At 41.6% G+C, this 18,122-nt stretch overlaps 3 protein-coding genes across 3 annotated transcripts; all 3 read right to left on the bottom strand.

Moving 5' to 3' along the window:
* Nucleotides 1-766: 766 nt before the first annotated feature.
* Nucleotides 767-1,865, bottom strand: LOC115576181 (complement C1q-like protein 2). Its single transcript, XM_030408669.1, has 3 exons — nucleotides 1,556-1,865; nucleotides 1,344-1,478; nucleotides 767-1,257 (listed from the first exon to the last, which is right to left on the bottom strand). The coding sequence occupies exons 1-3, from the start codon at nucleotides 1,809-1,811 to the stop codon at nucleotides 971-973; spliced, it is 678 nt and encodes a 225-aa protein (XP_030264529.1). The 5' UTR covers nucleotides 1,812-1,865; the 3' UTR covers nucleotides 767-970.
* Nucleotides 1,866-3,809: 1,944 nt separating this feature from the next.
* si:ch73-141c7.1 (coenzyme Q-binding protein COQ10 homolog, mitochondrial) lies at nucleotides 3,810-6,856 on the bottom strand. Its single transcript, XM_030406494.1, has 5 exons — nucleotides 6,607-6,856; nucleotides 5,814-5,966; nucleotides 5,136-5,328; nucleotides 4,896-4,997; nucleotides 3,810-4,303 (listed from the first exon to the last, which is right to left on the bottom strand). The coding sequence occupies exons 1-5, from the start codon at nucleotides 6,708-6,710 to the stop codon at nucleotides 4,151-4,153; spliced, it is 705 nt and encodes a 234-aa protein (XP_030262354.1). The 5' UTR covers nucleotides 6,711-6,856; the 3' UTR covers nucleotides 3,810-4,150.
* Nucleotides 6,857-9,102: 2,246 nt separating this feature from the next.
* Nucleotides 9,103-11,470, bottom strand: hsd17b1 (hydroxysteroid (17-beta) dehydrogenase 1). The gene is given in 7 exon segments (XM_030406801.1): nucleotides 9,103-9,879; nucleotides 10,243-10,426; nucleotides 10,520-10,613; nucleotides 10,776-10,955; nucleotides 11,034-11,195; nucleotides 11,373-11,391; nucleotides 11,393-11,470. Coding segments are annotated over 7 exon segments (873 nt in total). The 3' UTR covers nucleotides 9,103-9,723.
* Between the last annotated feature and the right edge of the window lie 6,652 nt (nucleotides 11,471-18,122).

Genomic DNA, 18,122 nt, shown 5'->3' with positions numbered 1-18,122 from the left:
CTTTGAGTTAAGTATCTGATAAAGACTTGACGATAACTTGAGTTATTTTGTCCACATACAGTAACGTTAAATCATCAACAGCTTACCGCATAAGAGCACAAAAGCACATGGAAATACCTTGTTTTACATTGTAAAACTTGTGCTCTGACAAAGCACTTGTGCGGTTTACAATAACTCACTTTTACCATGATGTTATGAAGCATCCACTTGCTTGACTTTCATTCAAAATGTTATTCCAAAAGATGCTACACAGAAAATACTTTAGCAGCTTTAGCCAAGTGGGAAACCATAGGCTGCCAGCAGACCTCTTGTATGAAATCCGGCTGTCAAACACAGTGTATCTTGTGGATGCCATTTAGAATATGATGAAAACTAACGGAACATTTAAAAAAGTCAGTCTAAGAGCAGCACATTGCCGGTAATACCAGTGCAGTTTTCAATGCAAACCCCCTGTAACCCCTGTAAGTTGTCCATGTCACAAAAAGTGTTATGTTATGCTCACATAGACGACACCATGGGTTCACATCAGGACAGCTGGCACAACCATCTACAGTTAACATCATCTGCAGTCTTAATTACGTTTTTTAATTTTCTTATTACAGGTGTTTCATTTAGGCTAATTACCCTAGAGAGCTGTCAAGCTTGGCCAAAGATGGCCCAGAGGACCCAGTGACCTTCTACACTGCCAAATTATTGTTCAAGGGTAGAGTCTGTGTATGCAGGCAAAATGATAATGGAAATGCACAAAACCTCACCGGCTCCAGAGTTTTGTTCTCTTATATTTTATTTTCAACACCACACTATACAATTCATATGTCCGATTGGACAATCAATGCAAATAACCAAACTGTGAGTACACTTGTAGAAAACTGTGAATTCAAAAGATCATGTTGATGAAAGAAATTACATTTACATTTCCTAATTTGCTAATAAGCGAGGTATTCCCAGCCCTGAAGTCTCATTGTTTGATTTATGTAGTGAAGAGCAGGAAACCACTGAAGGTGTTGTAGTTCATGCCATCATCATAGACTACCCTGTTTGTCAGGAGCTCCACATACACATTGTCTCCCACCTCAAGGGCAATGACCACAGCGTTACTGCCCATGTCGTTTCCGTCAGACCCTGAGGTGTCCCAGACAGATGTCAGCCGCACGCCATTTTTCATGAGGCTTGTAACAGAGTTGGCAACAGGGTTGAGGTTGTTGAACATGGAGAATCGAAAGAAGTACATTCCCTTGACCGTTGCCGTGAAAATGCCTGTCAGAATAAAGAGAATGGTTACATTTCACACGTTCGCTTCTATCTTTCCAACTCTATCTCTTTCTATCTCGCACAAACACTACCTGTTGAAGGATTGTAGCTATTGCCAGTGTTGGAGAAGACCCTCATATACTTCAGTGGGGTAGCAGTGGAGAATGGTCCAATATTTCCACTGCCAGAATCCCGGAGAGCTGCAGAAAAGGCCACCTGAGGTGTGCCTGACAAGCAGAAACTACCATGAACACATCAGAGTTAAGTATAGACACTAGAATTACAAACTTTTGCTCAATGTTACCTCCAATCAGGCTCCGCAGCTCCAGGACATCGTTTTCAGCTTTCTGCAACTTAGTCTCAAGGTGCGTTACTTTTTCTGCCATGTTTGCGACTGTCTTTCCCAACGCTCCCAGGCTTTGAGTCACGCAATTGAGGGAGCAGGTGTCAAAGCAGCCGGTTGATCCTGAGCACTGATCGACTTTGTCATTGTTTTCATTAACTTGTGCATTACATAGACAGCAGCTGAACGCCAGAAACAGGACTGCAGCCTTCTTCATCCTTGCCGTTGATAAATCTCTGCTTCTGTGGAGTCGTCCTCTTCCGAGCCTCCCTCTTTTATACTTCATCTGACATTTCAGGAAACACCCATTTATTGACGTCTTAGTTGAGAAAGCTGGGAAAGCACAGGAATTTAAAACACGGAAATGGAATGTGTTTTACCAGCCTGAAGAACAACAAGTCCAAAGAGATCTAACCAGATTTACGAGTTGGTATTGACAAGGCAAACTAGGTCAGACAAGGCATTCTGTAACTGGTTAACCCTGGGTTAAATGTCAGACTGTACTCTGGTTAACAGGGAGCTCAGTGATCAACAGCTACTTATAGTTAAGATACAGGTTTTGAGGTGCGATTATTCCACATTGCTGCAGTGAAATGTAACCTCCTATAGAGTAAGACATCAGGAAGAAGATAGAATGATAATGAAGAACTATCCTATGAAGGAATAAGTTTGGTGAAAGGTCAAAGTCAGAATAATATATAGATCTTTTGACTTGGTTTTGACCATAAAGTCAAAATTCAAGAAATTCAAGTATAATATTTCAGAATTTCATGCGTGACAGGAGGTGATATTTGGAGCTACCGACCACAACAACTTTAACAACCAACAAAAAAATAAAATAAAATAAAAGCTGACCCCTATAAAGCCCCCTCAAAAAAAGATCTCAAATAGCAAAGAAATATATAAATGACATGCGATCAATGGATTCTTCTCTATGAGAAACTGCCTTTTACAAAGAAGGTTGACTCCTTCGACGCAGCACTTGGTACTGACAGTGTTATTGATGAAACGATCATGTGACACAATGTCAATACAGAAGTTATTCAACAAATTAGACTCAATACATTAAATTTGAAGCTGCCATGTTATGTTTTCGACTATTTTTGTCTCATTTGACAGGGTTCATACACATTTTTCAAGGTCAACTTCAAGCACTTTTAAGGGTCATTTTTAAGATTTTCCAGCACCTTATTGCTGGGGTGAAATACGTATCTAAAGAAATATTTATACTTGTGATTTTTTTCTTCACTTTTTATCACAGTTATGTACATCGTATCATTCTGTAAACATCTAAAATTATATTTTATAATAGCAAAAACTTCAGAAATTAATTATCCAGTCTGATCCCAATTTTGTGAAAGACACAGAGTTATAATGTCAAGCACTTTCAAGCACTTAATTAGATTTATTAATTTTAAATAGTCATTAAAATATTGTATTTTCTGAAAATGTGCACTTACAGCACATTCAATAATCAATTTAGGTCATTAAGAAGGAAGTCAATATTTGCAACGAGTTTGTTGCTGCATGCAATCAACATTTAAGTTACTACGACTTTGCTTAAAACAGATGCTGCTTAATTTATCGCAAAGTGTGTCATGAATACATTGTCTGTTTGCCTCATGTCTCGCATCACATCTTCGAACTGTATGAGCTTCTATCTATCTGTGTGCATCATGTCTTGCAATGTATTGTCATGACCTCGTCTATATAGTTCTGTACAACAACACTGCCCCCTGGTCTTTAGATTCACTCACATTTTCAGGAAATATCAACAAGATCCCAGTCATTATTATGAGTGCTTTGGAATTTATGGAAAAAAAGAATAAATACATAAAATGAATAAAAGAACAGGGACAAACTAATGTCCTTTGACCTTTGACTTTCAGTTTGTTTGTACTTTGCACTCTTAAAATGGTCATGAGTTGTGAAATCCGCACCACATGTGGTTTTACAAGTTTCTTCACATGTAAACAGACGACCACCTACTGAGTCAAGCCAGTTGTTCTGAATACCGTGTGGGAGGACGTATTGACTGTAGCCTCAGGTTAGTGGTACTGTGCTTATGCAACTGTTCCCGGATACACAGGCTCTTTTTCCCCATACTCTTGCCCAGACACAACAAGGAGTATAGTAATCCGTTATATTCTACACTTTTGTTTGCAGTACATTAAATAGTAGATTTAAAAAAGGGAAAAAGAAGATCAGACATCGGTTTATCAAAATAAGAGCTTTTTAATTCCACTTTTAACCCTTTCATCCCTGAGCAGGAGTCACTTGTCTGTACATTATCCCACCATTTTTAAAAAAGGAAACATTTGTGTTCAACATGATAATTTAAAAACCATCAATTAATTCCTATCCCTTAAATAAATATATATGTACAAGAAAGTAAATAAGTTATCTTGTTTTAGGTATATTCCATGTGCATGTCAACTCAGGTCGACGATATGAGTGAGTGCAAAAAGAAGATCCAGTCTCCTGTGTGAGACAAGTGTTGATGGTAGGTACATCAGGGTTTGGTTAAAAGTCCGAGTGGAGGTCATAGGGGTCACCTCATGCAGACCGCCTCCTCAATGGCGCCTCCTGCTGGTTCGTGTAAAGCATCGCCGCCCGTGACTCGAAGGCACCGACCATCTGCTTAACCACTTCGTCGAAGAAGACGCTGGCCAGCTGAGAGTGCAGGAGAGACCTGAACTCAAATGACACCTACAGAAGTCACAAGAGGGGGGACAACCATATAAGGTAACTGTTAGGGAGGTACTGAGTTTATTCAGTTGAGTTTAATTGATTTAAATCAGATTTTGAGCAAGTTCTGAATGATAAACAATGTCTAGAGGTGAAAAACAGATCGCCTTTAACAGAGCTAACAGCAGCTTTTGACTGTCTGACTTCCTTTTCTTTCAAGGTTCATTGATAATCTCTCTTATTCAACATGTTCTGTTGAGATTGGACCACTTCCTGGCTGACCTCGAAGTAATCTAAGCCCACATTGAGGTCAAACCTCTGTCAGCAGCTCCTTAACACTGTTCCCTACCCTGACAGCTATTTCAGGCCTCCAGGGACACTGGCAAGCCACTCGAGGCTAAACTTAGAGCATAATGAGATTTTACACTACACTTCCTTCAGTCAGTAATCCATTCGCAGTGGTACTGGAACAACGATTTGTAATTAGTCTTTACTCCAGCATGTAATCTTGTCTCTCAAGTCCCACAGGCAATTTAGTGAGCTTGTTCAGTGACACTTTTTCATCATTGTCATTGTTCCTAATACACATATTAATTTCATCTTATAAACTTACATAGAACTCTACTTTGCAGGAGTTCGGTAGGTCTTTGGCTCCAGGGGCAAACCTCCAAATCGTTTCAAGATGGCTGAAGAGGGATCCGTCAGTGCACACGGCCTGTTTCAAAAGAAATTCACCCTTTACTTATTATCGACCACTTAAAGCTGAATAGCTCAAGAATCAGGTCATCTGTTGATCTGATAAGGTAGGATTTTATAAGCGATGTGTTCTGGAACTACCAAAATAAGGACTTACCCTGACTTTGTGGTTTGGTACGACAGTGACTTCAGAGGTGTAGCGCTCCGAGATGGGGGGGAAACCTATTTCGAGCTCGGCCCGGACGTCACTGTTTCGCCCCTTTACGACCCGAGACTTCTTACACCAGGGAACAAAGTGCTGGTACTGGTCGACACTGGCCACCACATTGTACATCTGCTCTGGAGTATACCTGAGCACACAGTTGCACAACGTCAGATGCACATACAATGAGATGAAATCGGCATTTTAATACAGATTTTGTTAATTCAAATTCTTGAGCACAATTTAGGTTTTAAAGCTAATTTTAGGTGTATTTTCGTAACCTTTGTCCAGATTTACCTTAACAGTTTTTTAGATTTATATTCATTTAAGTTGAAATTAAAATAGAATGCGTCTGATAATCATTTCTAATATGGATTTAGCAGCAAATACATTTTATGTCAAAAAGTGGAATAAATAGTGTGTGTGTGTGTGTGTGTGTGTGTGTGCGGGGGGGGTTGACAATTATGATTGTCAACTAATACAGTAATTGTTTCTAACCTCTTTTAGATTAAAAAGTTTCTTTAAAACAACATGCATCTCATTTTTCAATAAATCAAAGATGTCTTTACCATGCACATGAACAAAACCTTTCAATTTTTTTCAAAATGTGTGAATTTATGTCGGGTCACTCACTCTAATGTCCGGCACTCAGTGTACTCCATCCTGCGGGAGCTGAGGGGAACAACCAGGTTGATGAAGCTGCGGCTGGGTATGCTGACGGGGGTGGCGGGGCAGAGAGGCAGGCTGGCCCTTCTTGCAACCAGAGCCCCACAGGAGCCCAAGTTTCTGAGGGAAAAAATGTATGGAAGCACTTTAATACACTTTGCTCTGAGTGATGGGTTCTCTTCTTCCTTATAAACATATTTATATTTCCTTGTGCTTTCTTTGTCTACGTTTAAAGGATAGCTTCTGCAAGCATGACAAAAAAGTTATTTAACTAATCACAATGCAAGATGAACGTAGATCAACTACCAGCAAGCTTCTGCAAATTGTAGTTAAACTAGTTCACTACACCCTGAACACTGCCTGTGCAGAGTATCCACAGCATCAAATACTAAGCATCTGTTTATATAAAATAATCTTTTCAGGGTAAGCAAAGCATGCAATGACAGTTTTCTGAAGACAAATTAATATTCCCCTGCTGCTGCTGAGGAAGCCGACATTCACATCACATGTAATTTCTCATTGAGGAAACTCATGACACCAGCAGAGGGAGTGAGGAGTCTGGTGACAGCAGGGTTGTCTGCTTCACTCACTCACTGGAAATTAAGTCTAATTAATTCATAATCAACTAAATATATGCTAAATTTAAAATAAGGACCGATCGACACCCATCATATGACCCAGCAACCGTGTGGCTGATATTGCAATCATTACCAAACTTCTCTCAGTATCCCTCCCACCTGTAAGTCTCATGACCACTCACCTGAGATTTGCTCTTTTCGCGTTTCCTCGCACCACTTTTGAAGAGTGGGCTTCAGACATCTCCAGCAGCGCCTTGAAGAGGAGTGGAGTCGTTTTGCTGGCCATGGTGGAGTCTCTGGATAAAACCTGAAACAAAACTCTCAGGAGAGACGTCGGTAGTTTCGCTCCAGCAGCTGTAACAGCACCCGGCTTTGTCCTGTCTGTCTGCCGATGAGCCGCTCTACTTTCATGTAAAGGACAGTCATGACGTAACCGGAGGCGACGCTGGCTCTCTGGCCAATCAAAAAGAAGGATTGATGAGTTTAAAAGTTGAGATTGTTCCCGGACCTGAAGGTGAGTCCTGACTTTAATTCGTAAAGGTGATAGAATGAGTTTTAATAAAGAACAAAAGACCCAATCAAACACATACAGACTGATTAAAAGTGTTCAATCACACTGCTTTACAGTATTGTTACTGAAAATGCATTGGACATTATTTAGTCAGTGAAGGTCCTAATATAATAAATAGTATTGTTATTATTTAATGCATAATCAGTCAGTTCCTTTCGACCAGTGCTTCACCCCTAACCCCCACAGGTGCTTGAGGGGGTTCTAGGGTGCCCCCAGAAATAAGGGAAATCATTTAATGTCACCATAATCACATCTATAAGTAACACAATAACAGAATGTATGATTGTTTTGCTCATAGGTTTCAAGCACTTTCTGACATAAGTTCATTATTGGGGGTCAGCTGTCTGATTTGTGTCAGTTTAGGGCAGGGGTCATCAAGCTTTACTATCAAAAGAGCCATTCTCGCCCCCCTCACTCTCCAAAAACAAAACACAGCCTCAAAAGTCTGAATTGGCCCATCAAGGTTGTTAATTGGCCCTGATGAGCATTCAATAATATTGTCACATGTGGCTATTTACTCTCATTACCTACTTGGCAATACCGTGTTTTGGGTGCAACAGTTTAAATGTATGTTATTCTTATTTGGGGATGTTATAACCAACATAAACACAAAACTGAGCACTTGTGAGGTGAAGAAAGTATTCACTGGCACGTGCAGGTTGCCTTTTTTGGCACATCTTGTGTGAATCATTTGTGCGTGAATCAATGACAGCCGAGTTCACAGAGATTTGCGAGGTTTCAAAGAACAAAGTCTGAATGATACTGCGTGGTAGAGATAGTGAACAGGCAGGCACATGATGTACATGTGACTCACTTGGACTTTGGTGCTACAGAGGAATAAAGTTCATCATCTACGATTAAATGACCGGAAACAGAGCAGTAGTGAAGGTTTCACCACAAAAGCAGCATTCTAAATTAACATGCTTAAGTAACGACAGTGGATAGCTAAATTGAACACATTTTACAACAGCCTTTACCTAAGTCTCGTTATTCTGATCTGCATATTACAACAGGCTCTTAGGGCACTTGATCGGGGAGGGATTAAAGAGCCTCAGTCAATCCTTTCAAAGATAGGCCGGAAAACGTAACTCGTAGATGTTCAGACAAGATAACCTGCCCCAGGTTATAAGAGAACGCACTCAAGGGTTTAAGCGCCACGGCCCGATCCAAAAACGACACCGGGGCTGGATGGTGTTCCAGCTGGCCCTCACTGAGTGCTTGATCCCTGAGCTTTATACAGTCCACTGATTCCACAGCTAAACTGAGGCGGTTGAGCTTCCTCACAATATATGATGAGAATTACAAAACAAGGGCATTTTTGTTGTGCTTTTACTTTTTAAGCATTTGAATGACCTCTTTTAGATTTAGATTTACTCAAGAAGAGCTAGAGGTATTTTTTTTATCTGTTTATACAGTTTGTTGTCTCAGGACGTTCGTCAGACTCACTGAACTGCGCCACAGTGGTGTCATGAAGTCACCGTATTGATGTCACATTCTTGTAAAGACGTCATTGAATGTATGCGTTCAGTTCACTTTGCTTTTCAACAGATGTATTAATCATTGACAGGCCTTCCCTCAGCCAGCCAAAGAACGTAACTGAGTGTCTCGATAGATGTCACCCAGAAGTATGAAATATATCAATACAAAATAAGATCACTTGCCTAAATCATGCAAACCATTCCCGATAAAGACCTGTGAGGATTCCTGTTAGACTTCGAGGAATTAAAGAGCTTCATCTCAAAAGTGAATTTGTGACATCATCTCTTTGTGTGTCCCTTGTGCCAATATGTACAGAGGACACAGAGATTCTAGGTCAAAGGATTTTTCCAGACTAAACAAGTCATTGCAAATAGTACTTTTGCTCTCTTTTCCCCTTTTTAATACACATGCTGGTTTTCGCTTTAACAAAATACTTTTTCTGATTAATTAATATCACACAATATCTGCCATGACCATAAAGAAGTATGTACAAGGGTAAAAATGCTGAATTTGAGTAGTTTTCCTTGTGTTCCTTGTGACAATTTACCTCTTTTATCATATATTAACCACTGTCTCCTGTAGGTTGGGAGAGTGATAGTGAGTGTATAAAAGATGTTACCCAAAGTCATTTTGGTTGAATTCAAATGCTTTATTCATTTATCCCTCTAGGGGCCATAATTGGGAAAGCATGTCAGCGCTAGAGAAGAAATACAACATAGACTGTGGACATAGACATAGCTGAGACGCTTTTCTCTGGAAATAGCTGATTAAAAAATGACATGAGCACATTCTGGGCGTGTTAACAATGAGTTGAAAAACCTGTCCAGACGTACACCTATCCCAGTGAAAATATGCTGAGCAGTGTTGTTAAGAACGCAAGCAAACGACAAGAATTGAAAAAGCTGTCGTATAACTCGAAGAATAATCCTTATCATATATTACTCAACCAAACAGAAAAGGGGGGTCTGTTTTTACGTTACTATTTTTACATACTGATAAGCTTTATAACTTTTGATAATACAAAAATAGAACCATGGAGTCGCTCCCCTTCTGGGAAGTCTGCTCACAGAACACAGAACTTACTGCCCTTACCAGTTGAGCAACCGCAGTGAGTCAGAGTGCGACGACTTTACATCAGAAATCAAAAAAATTAAAGAGCAGAATGTTAACCTCTACCGGTGAAAGAGCAAATGAAGGGCAGGTCTGCACATGAAGTCGAGGCCTGGTTGATTGCTAGGCATGTGTGAAATTATTGCTCCTCGGCTGAGAAAATGATTTTGCTCATTGCACTGATGTACCGCGAGCCATCTGGTTCTGTGATCTTCAGTTTGATGAGAGGCGGCACGACGCCACTGGTGAAGTATCTGAACGCAGGGCAGGGTGACTGGATGGCGTCCAGAAATACCTTAAAGACAGACGCACACACGCACGCACAGACGCACACGCACACACACACACACACACACACATCTCAGTGGTTAGATGTTAAAAAAAGTTACTTCAGGTATAAATCATGGTATTAACAATAGCTATGAATAGCTAATCTTCTTGCTGGTGGTCTGCTTGCTTATGAAGGCCATCTGTACACAATTGAAGCTGCTTCATGACAAGTGAAGAGCTCCTTGCTGCACATTTTAATGAAAAACTGGCATCAAATTCAGCCTTTAAACTCACAAATTGGTTAAACTTTCTTTTTAAAAATCACTTTTTCCACCAGCGTTATTGATACATACATACTAACCCATATCACGAATGCAGTAATGGTCACCTTTACAATGTCCTCAGTGTCCTGCGCTGCATTTTGGAAAACTGAGCCACAATGCTGCAGGTATCTCTCATAGAGGCTGAGCGTGTGGGCATCGACCTTTTGGAGCGATGCGTCCCCGAGCTCTGCCTTCTGCAAGTTGACCAGGAAGTCGGTGTTGACTGGACCACACTCAATAAGACTCACGCTGTGGGATTGAAGCACTGAGTCAGTAGTGTCTCAGTTAATCTATATATTTTCTTAATTAAGGAAAGAAAGTGCCGCACAATTGGAAACTGACTGGATATTGAAGTGTTGCAGGAGGACAGCCAAGCTCTCACATGCTCCCTCTATTGCAAATTTACTGGCACAGTACACCTCATTAAAAGGGAGACCTGCAAGAGAGCATGAAGCACGGAGATGAGTTATTTTGGCAATTTCAAGCATGGCAGCAAGCGATCATTAACATGATGTATCTTTGCAGATTTTATCAAATCATGTCAAAAGACTGCACGTGTAGAACATCCAGTGATTCCTCAACCATTTGCTTGTCTCACCGTGAAGCCCTCCGGTGCTGCCCGTGACCAGAATGCGGCCCTTGTCCTGAGCCTTCATGTCTGGAAGGAAAGCCTGGATGGTCTGGATGGTTCCAAGGAGGTTGACCTCCATAATCCGCCTCATCGAGTCCAAGGACTGAATCTCCAGCGGCCCCATCAAACCCATGCCGGCATTGCACACTGTGAGTAGTGGAGGACGAGCCCATTAACACAAACAAAATGCAATCTTAATCAGAACACCCTGATACAAGAACATACCCAGGATGTCCACTCGTTTCTCCACAACCCTGTCCCTCGCATCCAGGATGGACTGCTGGTCTGTCACGTCCATTTGGAGTATGTCAAGCGTGTCCTTGTGCAGGCCTTTGACACACTCTAGAAGACGCTCCTTCTTGGCCATGTTTCTCATTGTGGCATAGACTAAACAGAAAGCGGCAACTTGTGACTTATTTCAAAATATATGTAAAAAAGTGATACACACATTAGACTCACAGTATCATATACAGCTCATGCAGCACAAACTCTGTCTCACACACTGCCAGCAAGATGCTTGAGCTTAAAAGAAATACAATAAAATGACTGACGGTCTCTGGTTACCTTTAAATGTTTTGTCAGGGGTCAGAGGCCAGCCGGACAGCCAGGCTGAGGCCGATTCCCGAGGAGCAGCCTGTGATCAGCACAACCTTCTTGTCCATGGAGTCTGGCTCGGTAACACTCTGCTTCAACAGAGAGCAGCTGGAGAAAAGAGATGGGAAGACTCGCTTTCACATCTTTTGCCATCACAAGGGCACTTCATTGTAAACATCTTCCTCTTATCAGCCACCTGGAGTCCTCCCATTTTTTTCTCATGTCCTTGTTGGTGCACTTTATGTTTTGTTTTTTTTCTATTGAGACGTGGGAAACATTACTGTCTTTGTGGGAGGGGTTGTGATAGGAAAGATGAGTGATGTGAGTGGAAATTAGATTTATTTTTTGAGGTGCAAACTTGAAATGACTGCTTACATATTTTTTAAAATGTAGCTTTTGAGAATAATAACAAGAAAAACAAAAATAAACAGAGTACACGGCTCTTTAGCTTTTGGTTAGCAGCACTTATAATACCACCAGGTGGCAGCGAAACCTCATAATATCAGTTCTCAACCACACTATGAGCAAAGTCACATTGGCCTCTGGCTGCTCCACTGACAATATCAATAAGAGAAGTAACACTTGGAATGGCCAGAAAAGACCACAATGGGTTTGAGTTTAAAAGACCAGGTCAGAAAATCAAGATTTCCTCTTGGTGCTTTGATTTGGCTTTAACTAGTGTTGAGATAAATCTTTTTTTAAGGTTAAAGATTCAGTACAAACTATCCAGTGTTTTCATTCTGACTGGAAACATCACACACTGGCACGATTTGCACACAGGCCCAGGAAAGGAGTGATGAATTGTGATTAAAACTTCCAAGGTCATCATTGGCAACGATCTACAGAGCATTGGTGAAGTGAGGTTTCATCGCAGATGCTTAAATTATCCTAAAAGACAACAGTCACCCCAGCTCACTCTGTTCACTCTGCTGCCATCTGACAAAAGGTACATAAGTATCCGCTGCAGTACCACCAGAATACAGAGTGGCTTCTGTCTTCAGGCTGTGAGACTTTTCATCCTCCACACTCTATCATGAAAAGTTTATTTTTGGGACTTGATTATTTATTCATTAGCTGTAATAGTTAATTCCTATACAATCTTATGTTGTATAATGACAGTGACAATCTACAATCTGGATCTTAATCTTCTGTCAAAGCAATCTCAATTTAAAGGTCTACATCATTTTAAAGAGAACTGCATCTTCTGATCCTTTGAAAAAAGCTAGTAAGTGAACCTTTGACATCACACAGTCAGATCAATGGATTCAGGAGACAAGTGCTAAACTAAAATACTGTGTAAAATACTGGCATTTGGATTCAGGCATGTCAAACAAAAGCATTGCAAATCTGCGCATAAAATGTAGCTGCACGTGAGAGGGAACGAGGAGGAAACTTGGCTCAATTTAAAGCAAGAATCTCCAGCCAAAGACCAGTTCCAGAAGTGTCTATTATTCAGCCGAAGTAATCCATCATGCAAGTTCTGAGCAGTGGCTGGAAAATATTTTTTGTGATGTCAAGGCGTCATCACGTTCGTGTGAGTGCTTTTTCACTAGGTGGCGACAAATCTTTGGGCGCAATCCTTTACTCACCCGTCAGAGAATGAACCCGGTGCTGCGTTCGGGTGAATGCTCAGGTAAAAAAAAAAAAAAAAGTGTCACTCGTTATCAGGAAATGTGATACAGAGCAATATGCAATATGGAATTCTTGTTTATTGGGTTTTCTGAGGCTTGAATACAGAGCCAGTGTGTATGGTGATACTGTAAACAAGCCTCGTGTACAGTCATTTTTTTAAGGCACTCAAAGTGTCATGGTTTTATCTGCATTCTCCCAACAGCAGCACAGAGTTTCTCCCTACATGCATCTTTTATACAACATTTCCACAGCCTGATTTGAAAGAATTCCTCCGGCTGACGGGAGCACAAACCAAGTAGGAATTTCCGGCCATTTTGTTGCGTTCCTCCCCTCGAGATGGCATCAGCTTGGCTGCTGTCCCAGAGTCTGTAGGACAGATAACAGCAGGCCTTGAACCGCTTTCAAATATCTAGGGCTCCAAGGCATTGTTGAAAATCTTGAACTGCTTGACCTCGGGCGCTTTTATGCATCCATTTTGTACTTTCATTAAATGCTTTGCCATATGCATGTTGCGTTGCTGCTTCTCTTTCTGAAGACGTGAAGTACATTAAAGTTCTGTGGCGGCTGTGTGCAAATTGCTTTTACTTAGTGGAAAAGCAAATGCCAGTAGAGAATTTAAACTCAAGATGTTCTGCATAAAACTTTCTGTCTTAATTCCTCACTCTGACCCGTGCACAATGAAGGGTACTTACGAGGTGCACTTCATCCATTAGTTTATCTTTGAATCATCCTGACAGCATGGTACAGTCCATGTGCCATGGTCGAGTGCAGTCGGGCAGCTTCCTGCTACACGTGGCCTACGGTCTCCCTGTGGCCCAGTATAATTGCCAAGAGAAGGTAGAGTGGAGGTGCACAGTGGTCTGGAAAAGCCTTTAAAACACCTCCTCGACAAGATTGGCCCACAGCACTGAGAGTAAACAGACTTCTGAAGATCTTACAGTTGCTCCGGGAAAGAGCAAGGGCATCCCACGTGCACAGCCATGTGCCTTTGTGGCATTTTTGCAAGAAAAGTAAAGTGTTCGTTGGAAGTGGTGGAGGCAGCAGGCTGGCCTCGTGCTCAAAAGTGGGAAATGCTTGAAACGAAGCGGTCATGGATTCTGCACCATGACTGCAGTGCCAACAGCAAAATAAGTATCTGCTACCGCTTCAGGAGGGAAAGCATAACAGCTCCCTGGTGTATGTCCATTCAAGTGCTTGCCCTATGGAGGAGCAGGCCAAGTGAGTCACATTGGGATGTGCTATTCTAGGGCAAACACACATAATGAGTGCATGGTGCTGCCACAATACAACATTTGTAACGACACAGTGTCTTCAGAGGCAGATGTACTGGCAGGATGTCCCATGTGAGAGTAATGAGCAGAAGTGAAACAGCTGAAGACGTGTTGTGCGGTGGATGTGGTGAGGCTGAAATGTCGCATATAGCAGCCTAAATGAGACTAGTTTCACTGAGGGCGTTTCGACTGAACTGAATAGTGCAGATCTTACATTTCTCAGAGTTGCCTCACAATACAGATACAAGATAAAGTAGTTCAGTGACCTTTAGAAGCTGATAAGATCAGATTTGTTATAGTCACAAAAGCAGGTGACACAGTTGGATGATCAGCAATTACCAGGCCAGTAGGTTACAGAACAAAAGAGCTCCATTTTATGGGATGTTACGTAAAAAAAAAAGTAAAGCCTCCTTTGACTTTAGAATAAGATACATGATAAGGTGATTGTGTCTGGAGCAAAACCTTTGCCTAGGCAGCGGTATGTCATAACACCCCCACAATTAATCATTTAGTCATTATCTTTTCACCCTCAAGTTGATGGGAAGTCAGGTGAAAAACTGAAGCAACTGTGGACTTGTTTTATAATGTGAAAAAACAAAAAAAATCCAAAATTGATTTCGGAGGACATTATTGACATTAACACAAACTTTGTCTGGTGGGTGCACGATTTTGACCTCTGAGGGATTTTGACCAAATCAATTTGGGATCTCAGGGCTTACATAAATTCTGATAACCCTGACCCATACAACCTGCACAGAGCCAGTTAACACTGTATTGGCTTTGAAGCTCCAGAAATATTTTGTGAACTACGAAACTTGACTCTCCCCTCGACATGGGGGCGAGCAGATACTGACTTGTGTGAACTTATTTAACTAATAACTGTTTGGTGACAGTACTGCATTATGTGATGGATTTCAAATGTGTTGTTGAAGATGAACCCGACACACAATTTCCAAGATACTCTACCTCACCAGGGGTTCCGGTTTTGGAATTACTTCTGCAGTTGCCTGAGGCGTAGTTACATCCATTGTGGGACAGCTCAGTGGATTGTTCAAATATACATTTTGTGGTGCTTGAAAAATATCCGAATATCAATTCAGCTGAAAAACAAAGAACATAGGAACTCAGGTTGCTAAAAGTTATGACACTTGATTGGAGTATCACTAAAGTAATGATTGGTTGAAATAGCTAATGGATAAACAATTGAAGTAGCTAAACGCAACAAATGCATTGCTGGAAAATCTATACAGAGGATGGTTTTAAAAGTCTGCTACGAAGTTATAGTACAAATGTAAATTTCATTTAACCAACTTAAAATTGACAGTTCAATGGCATTATGAGAATAAGACGTTACCACTGTATTTTACATACATGCTGACACATGCTGCAGATAACAACATAGACCATTCAGAAGATAGAATTGTGACAGAAATGTCGTATTTTAATTGCCGTTTTTGGCTGATGATGTCTCCATGCTAATGAGTTCATGTTGCAGTCAAACCAGAGTCTGACTGATCCTGTCTGGACTTGATGGATGTTATGATTATAACTATGAGTCTGCATCTGATGGGATAAAGTTACTGTGCCTCTGACCCTTTCCTGCCACTCTTTTCAACACACTGTGGATAGATTTAATCCATATCATTTTCTCCAACTGGGGCTCCGATAATTCATCAAAGTCTACAGCCTCTCTCAACTCTTTTACTAACCGAATGTTTCGCCCAGAGACATGTTATTCCTGGTGTCTCTCCAGAGTTTCTTCTATTTCACGATGTGTGCACGAGTGTACTGTAGGTCTTCGCTCACTGGTAAAGTAAGTGTCCAAAATAAACTGTCAGTGTTTGAGAATGGTTTTTTGCTTGTGTGTGTGTGTGTGTGTGTGTGTGTGCGTTGCAGTTGGATATAGCGATCTTATATTAAATATTGCAAGGGGTATGTGGTAAAAATAGAAAGCATCCCGTTCTGTGAAACCCATCCAGCCTGCAGGACAACTGGGACGGGAGTGAGAGATTGAAAGAATTCCCTCCTCTGAAAATGTAATCCAGGATGATAAAATAAAAAAAAAAACCCAAACCAAGGAGCTATAACTTTATACGCCTGCATATAAACTGCTGACTGACGAGACATGTGGCCCCGACTGATACTTCTGTTCTGTTGACGTATGGCACTTCAATAACGGGGTAAAGGGAGAGCCTGAGAAATCTACAGTGCATTTTTCACAAGGCAATATAGAGTCAGTGAGGCTCGCTCCTCTCTGGTAAAATCATCATGGCTGAAAGAAGAGAGGACGTGTGGAAAGTATGAATGGTTTTGAGCGCACAGAGGCCGAATCAGCACATTTCTAATATACAGAATAGAATTTCCTGCAACCGTTTTAAAGATTTATTCCTATGTAATAGTTTTAGAATTCTGCTTACATGTGAGTTCTTGCAAAGGAGGGAAAGGCAATCTGTCTGGGAGCATTAATAACGAGAACGCTGCAAGTCCATTATTCACTGAGGTTTGCTGCAAAAACCAAGACAGGAGGAAACAAATATATAGTCGTAATTCATGTGCACGAACATTCAAACCTTGCAGTGGTCCCAAGGGCCAGACCGCCATCCCAGAGCAAGGTCAAAGGTCACTCAGTCCTGTCATGGAGGAGCATGGGGGCATCATATTTTATGCATGTATTTTTTCCCAGTTTTCTCACAGATAGATATATGGGTTGATGCAGGGCTCATGGTTGCCTGCTGGACACGGTGCTTTACGTCATCTGCAACCCTCTGGGTCACTGCCTGACCTGCTGGCTTTGCATTCCACGAGGCCAGTGTGTGTACAAAACCTCTGAGCTCCAGGAAACGGCAGGGATTGAGTCATGGGAAAACGTCCCTCCGTCTTGAATCGACCACTCAAGGCATTCTTTCTCTCTGATACATGGGGGACATCCTGTTCCTGCTCTTTCTTGGCCTCCAGGCACTTGTCCCGGGTCTAGACCTGACCTTTATTTAGCTTGGAGCACCAAGGCTTCAGCTGGAGGTCGACGCAGGACAGTTTCAGGCGTGCATGCATACCTCCAGCAGCTGCACCATCATGGTTCACAAACGTATCTGAATTATGTATCAGAGAGTTGTTCCATTGCAAGATCCAGCTAGTTAGATAACATACATGAGAAATGTAGACTGCAGATCTCATCAGGAGAAGTTTGCTGGGTCAAGATCCTGGTCTGGCTGAGAAAATACACTTGGAGACAGGAGACGACTATGGTTGGTAGATAATATTCTTTCAATTTTGGATGATTTCTATTTTATAATATCATCCAGTACCACACATTCCAGTGTTTCATCTTCTCCTTCTTGGCTGTCTGTCTCTTTGCTCCAGGTGCAGCAGGCGGAGAATGCCAGGCGCTCCATGCATCAGTACCTCACCTAAGATGTGGTGAAACGAAGTGATGGGTGGTGTGTCGGGGCACGGCAAGTGACTCAGCCATGCTGGTATTTACCTGGAATCATGTTAGGAGTTCTTGGCAGTAAAAGCAGGCATGTTTTAGCACCACCGCTCTCACCTCGCACAGTTGTCACGCTAAATAGCTTCTTTGCCCCTCACTCTCTATTTGTTTTTTTTGTCTGATTCATGTATGAATAACGCTTCTCCATGTGCCCTCTTGCCTTCCCAGAGACACTGATGAAATCGAAACAGCTCTCCGCCCACCACCTGGTTACCTACCTCTGTTTACAGCTGGCTCTGAACACACAGTAACCAAGTGTGCAGACATAACACGATGCATCACGCATGACAGTAAGTGGTAAGACATCCTTCACCAACCTTCCTGCACACA

The sequence above is a fragment of the Sparus aurata genome, chromosome 23 (genome assembly GCF_900880675.1).
Source record: "Sparus aurata chromosome 23, fSpaAur1.1, whole genome shotgun sequence".
Taxonomy (NCBI): Eukaryota; Metazoa; Chordata; class Actinopteri; order Spariformes; family Sparidae; genus Sparus; species Sparus aurata.
The sequence above is the reverse complement of the archived record's forward strand: the minus strand, read 5'-3'. Positions and strand labels throughout refer to the sequence as shown.

Bases quoted from the DNA above. Each gene is read 5' to 3' on its own strand.
- LOC115576181 (XM_030408669.1), bottom strand. From the start codon at position 1,811: ATGAAGAAGGCTGCAGTCCTGTTTCTGGCGTTCAGCTGCTGTCTATGT. The intron at 1,479-1,555 runs GTAACATTGAGC...TCTGCTTGTCAG, and splicing joins GCTGCGGAGCCTGATTGGAG to GCACACCTCAGGTGGCCTTT. The intron at 1,258-1,343 runs GTAGTGTTTGTG...TTATTCTGACAG, and splicing joins TAGCTACAATCCTTCAACAG to GCATTTTCACGGCAACGGTC.
- si:ch73-141c7.1 (XM_030406494.1), bottom strand. From the start codon at position 6,710: ATGGCCAGCAAAACGACTCCACTCCTCTTCAAGGCGCTGCTGGAGATG. The intron at 5,967-6,606 runs GTGAGTGGTCAT...TTTTTCCCTCAG, and splicing joins GCGAAAAGAGCAAATCTCAG to AAACTTGGGCTCCTGTGGGG. The intron at 4,304-4,895 runs GTAAGTTTATAA...TGACTTCTGTAG, and splicing joins CCTGCAAAGTAGAGTTCTAT to GTGTCATTTGAGTTCAGGTC.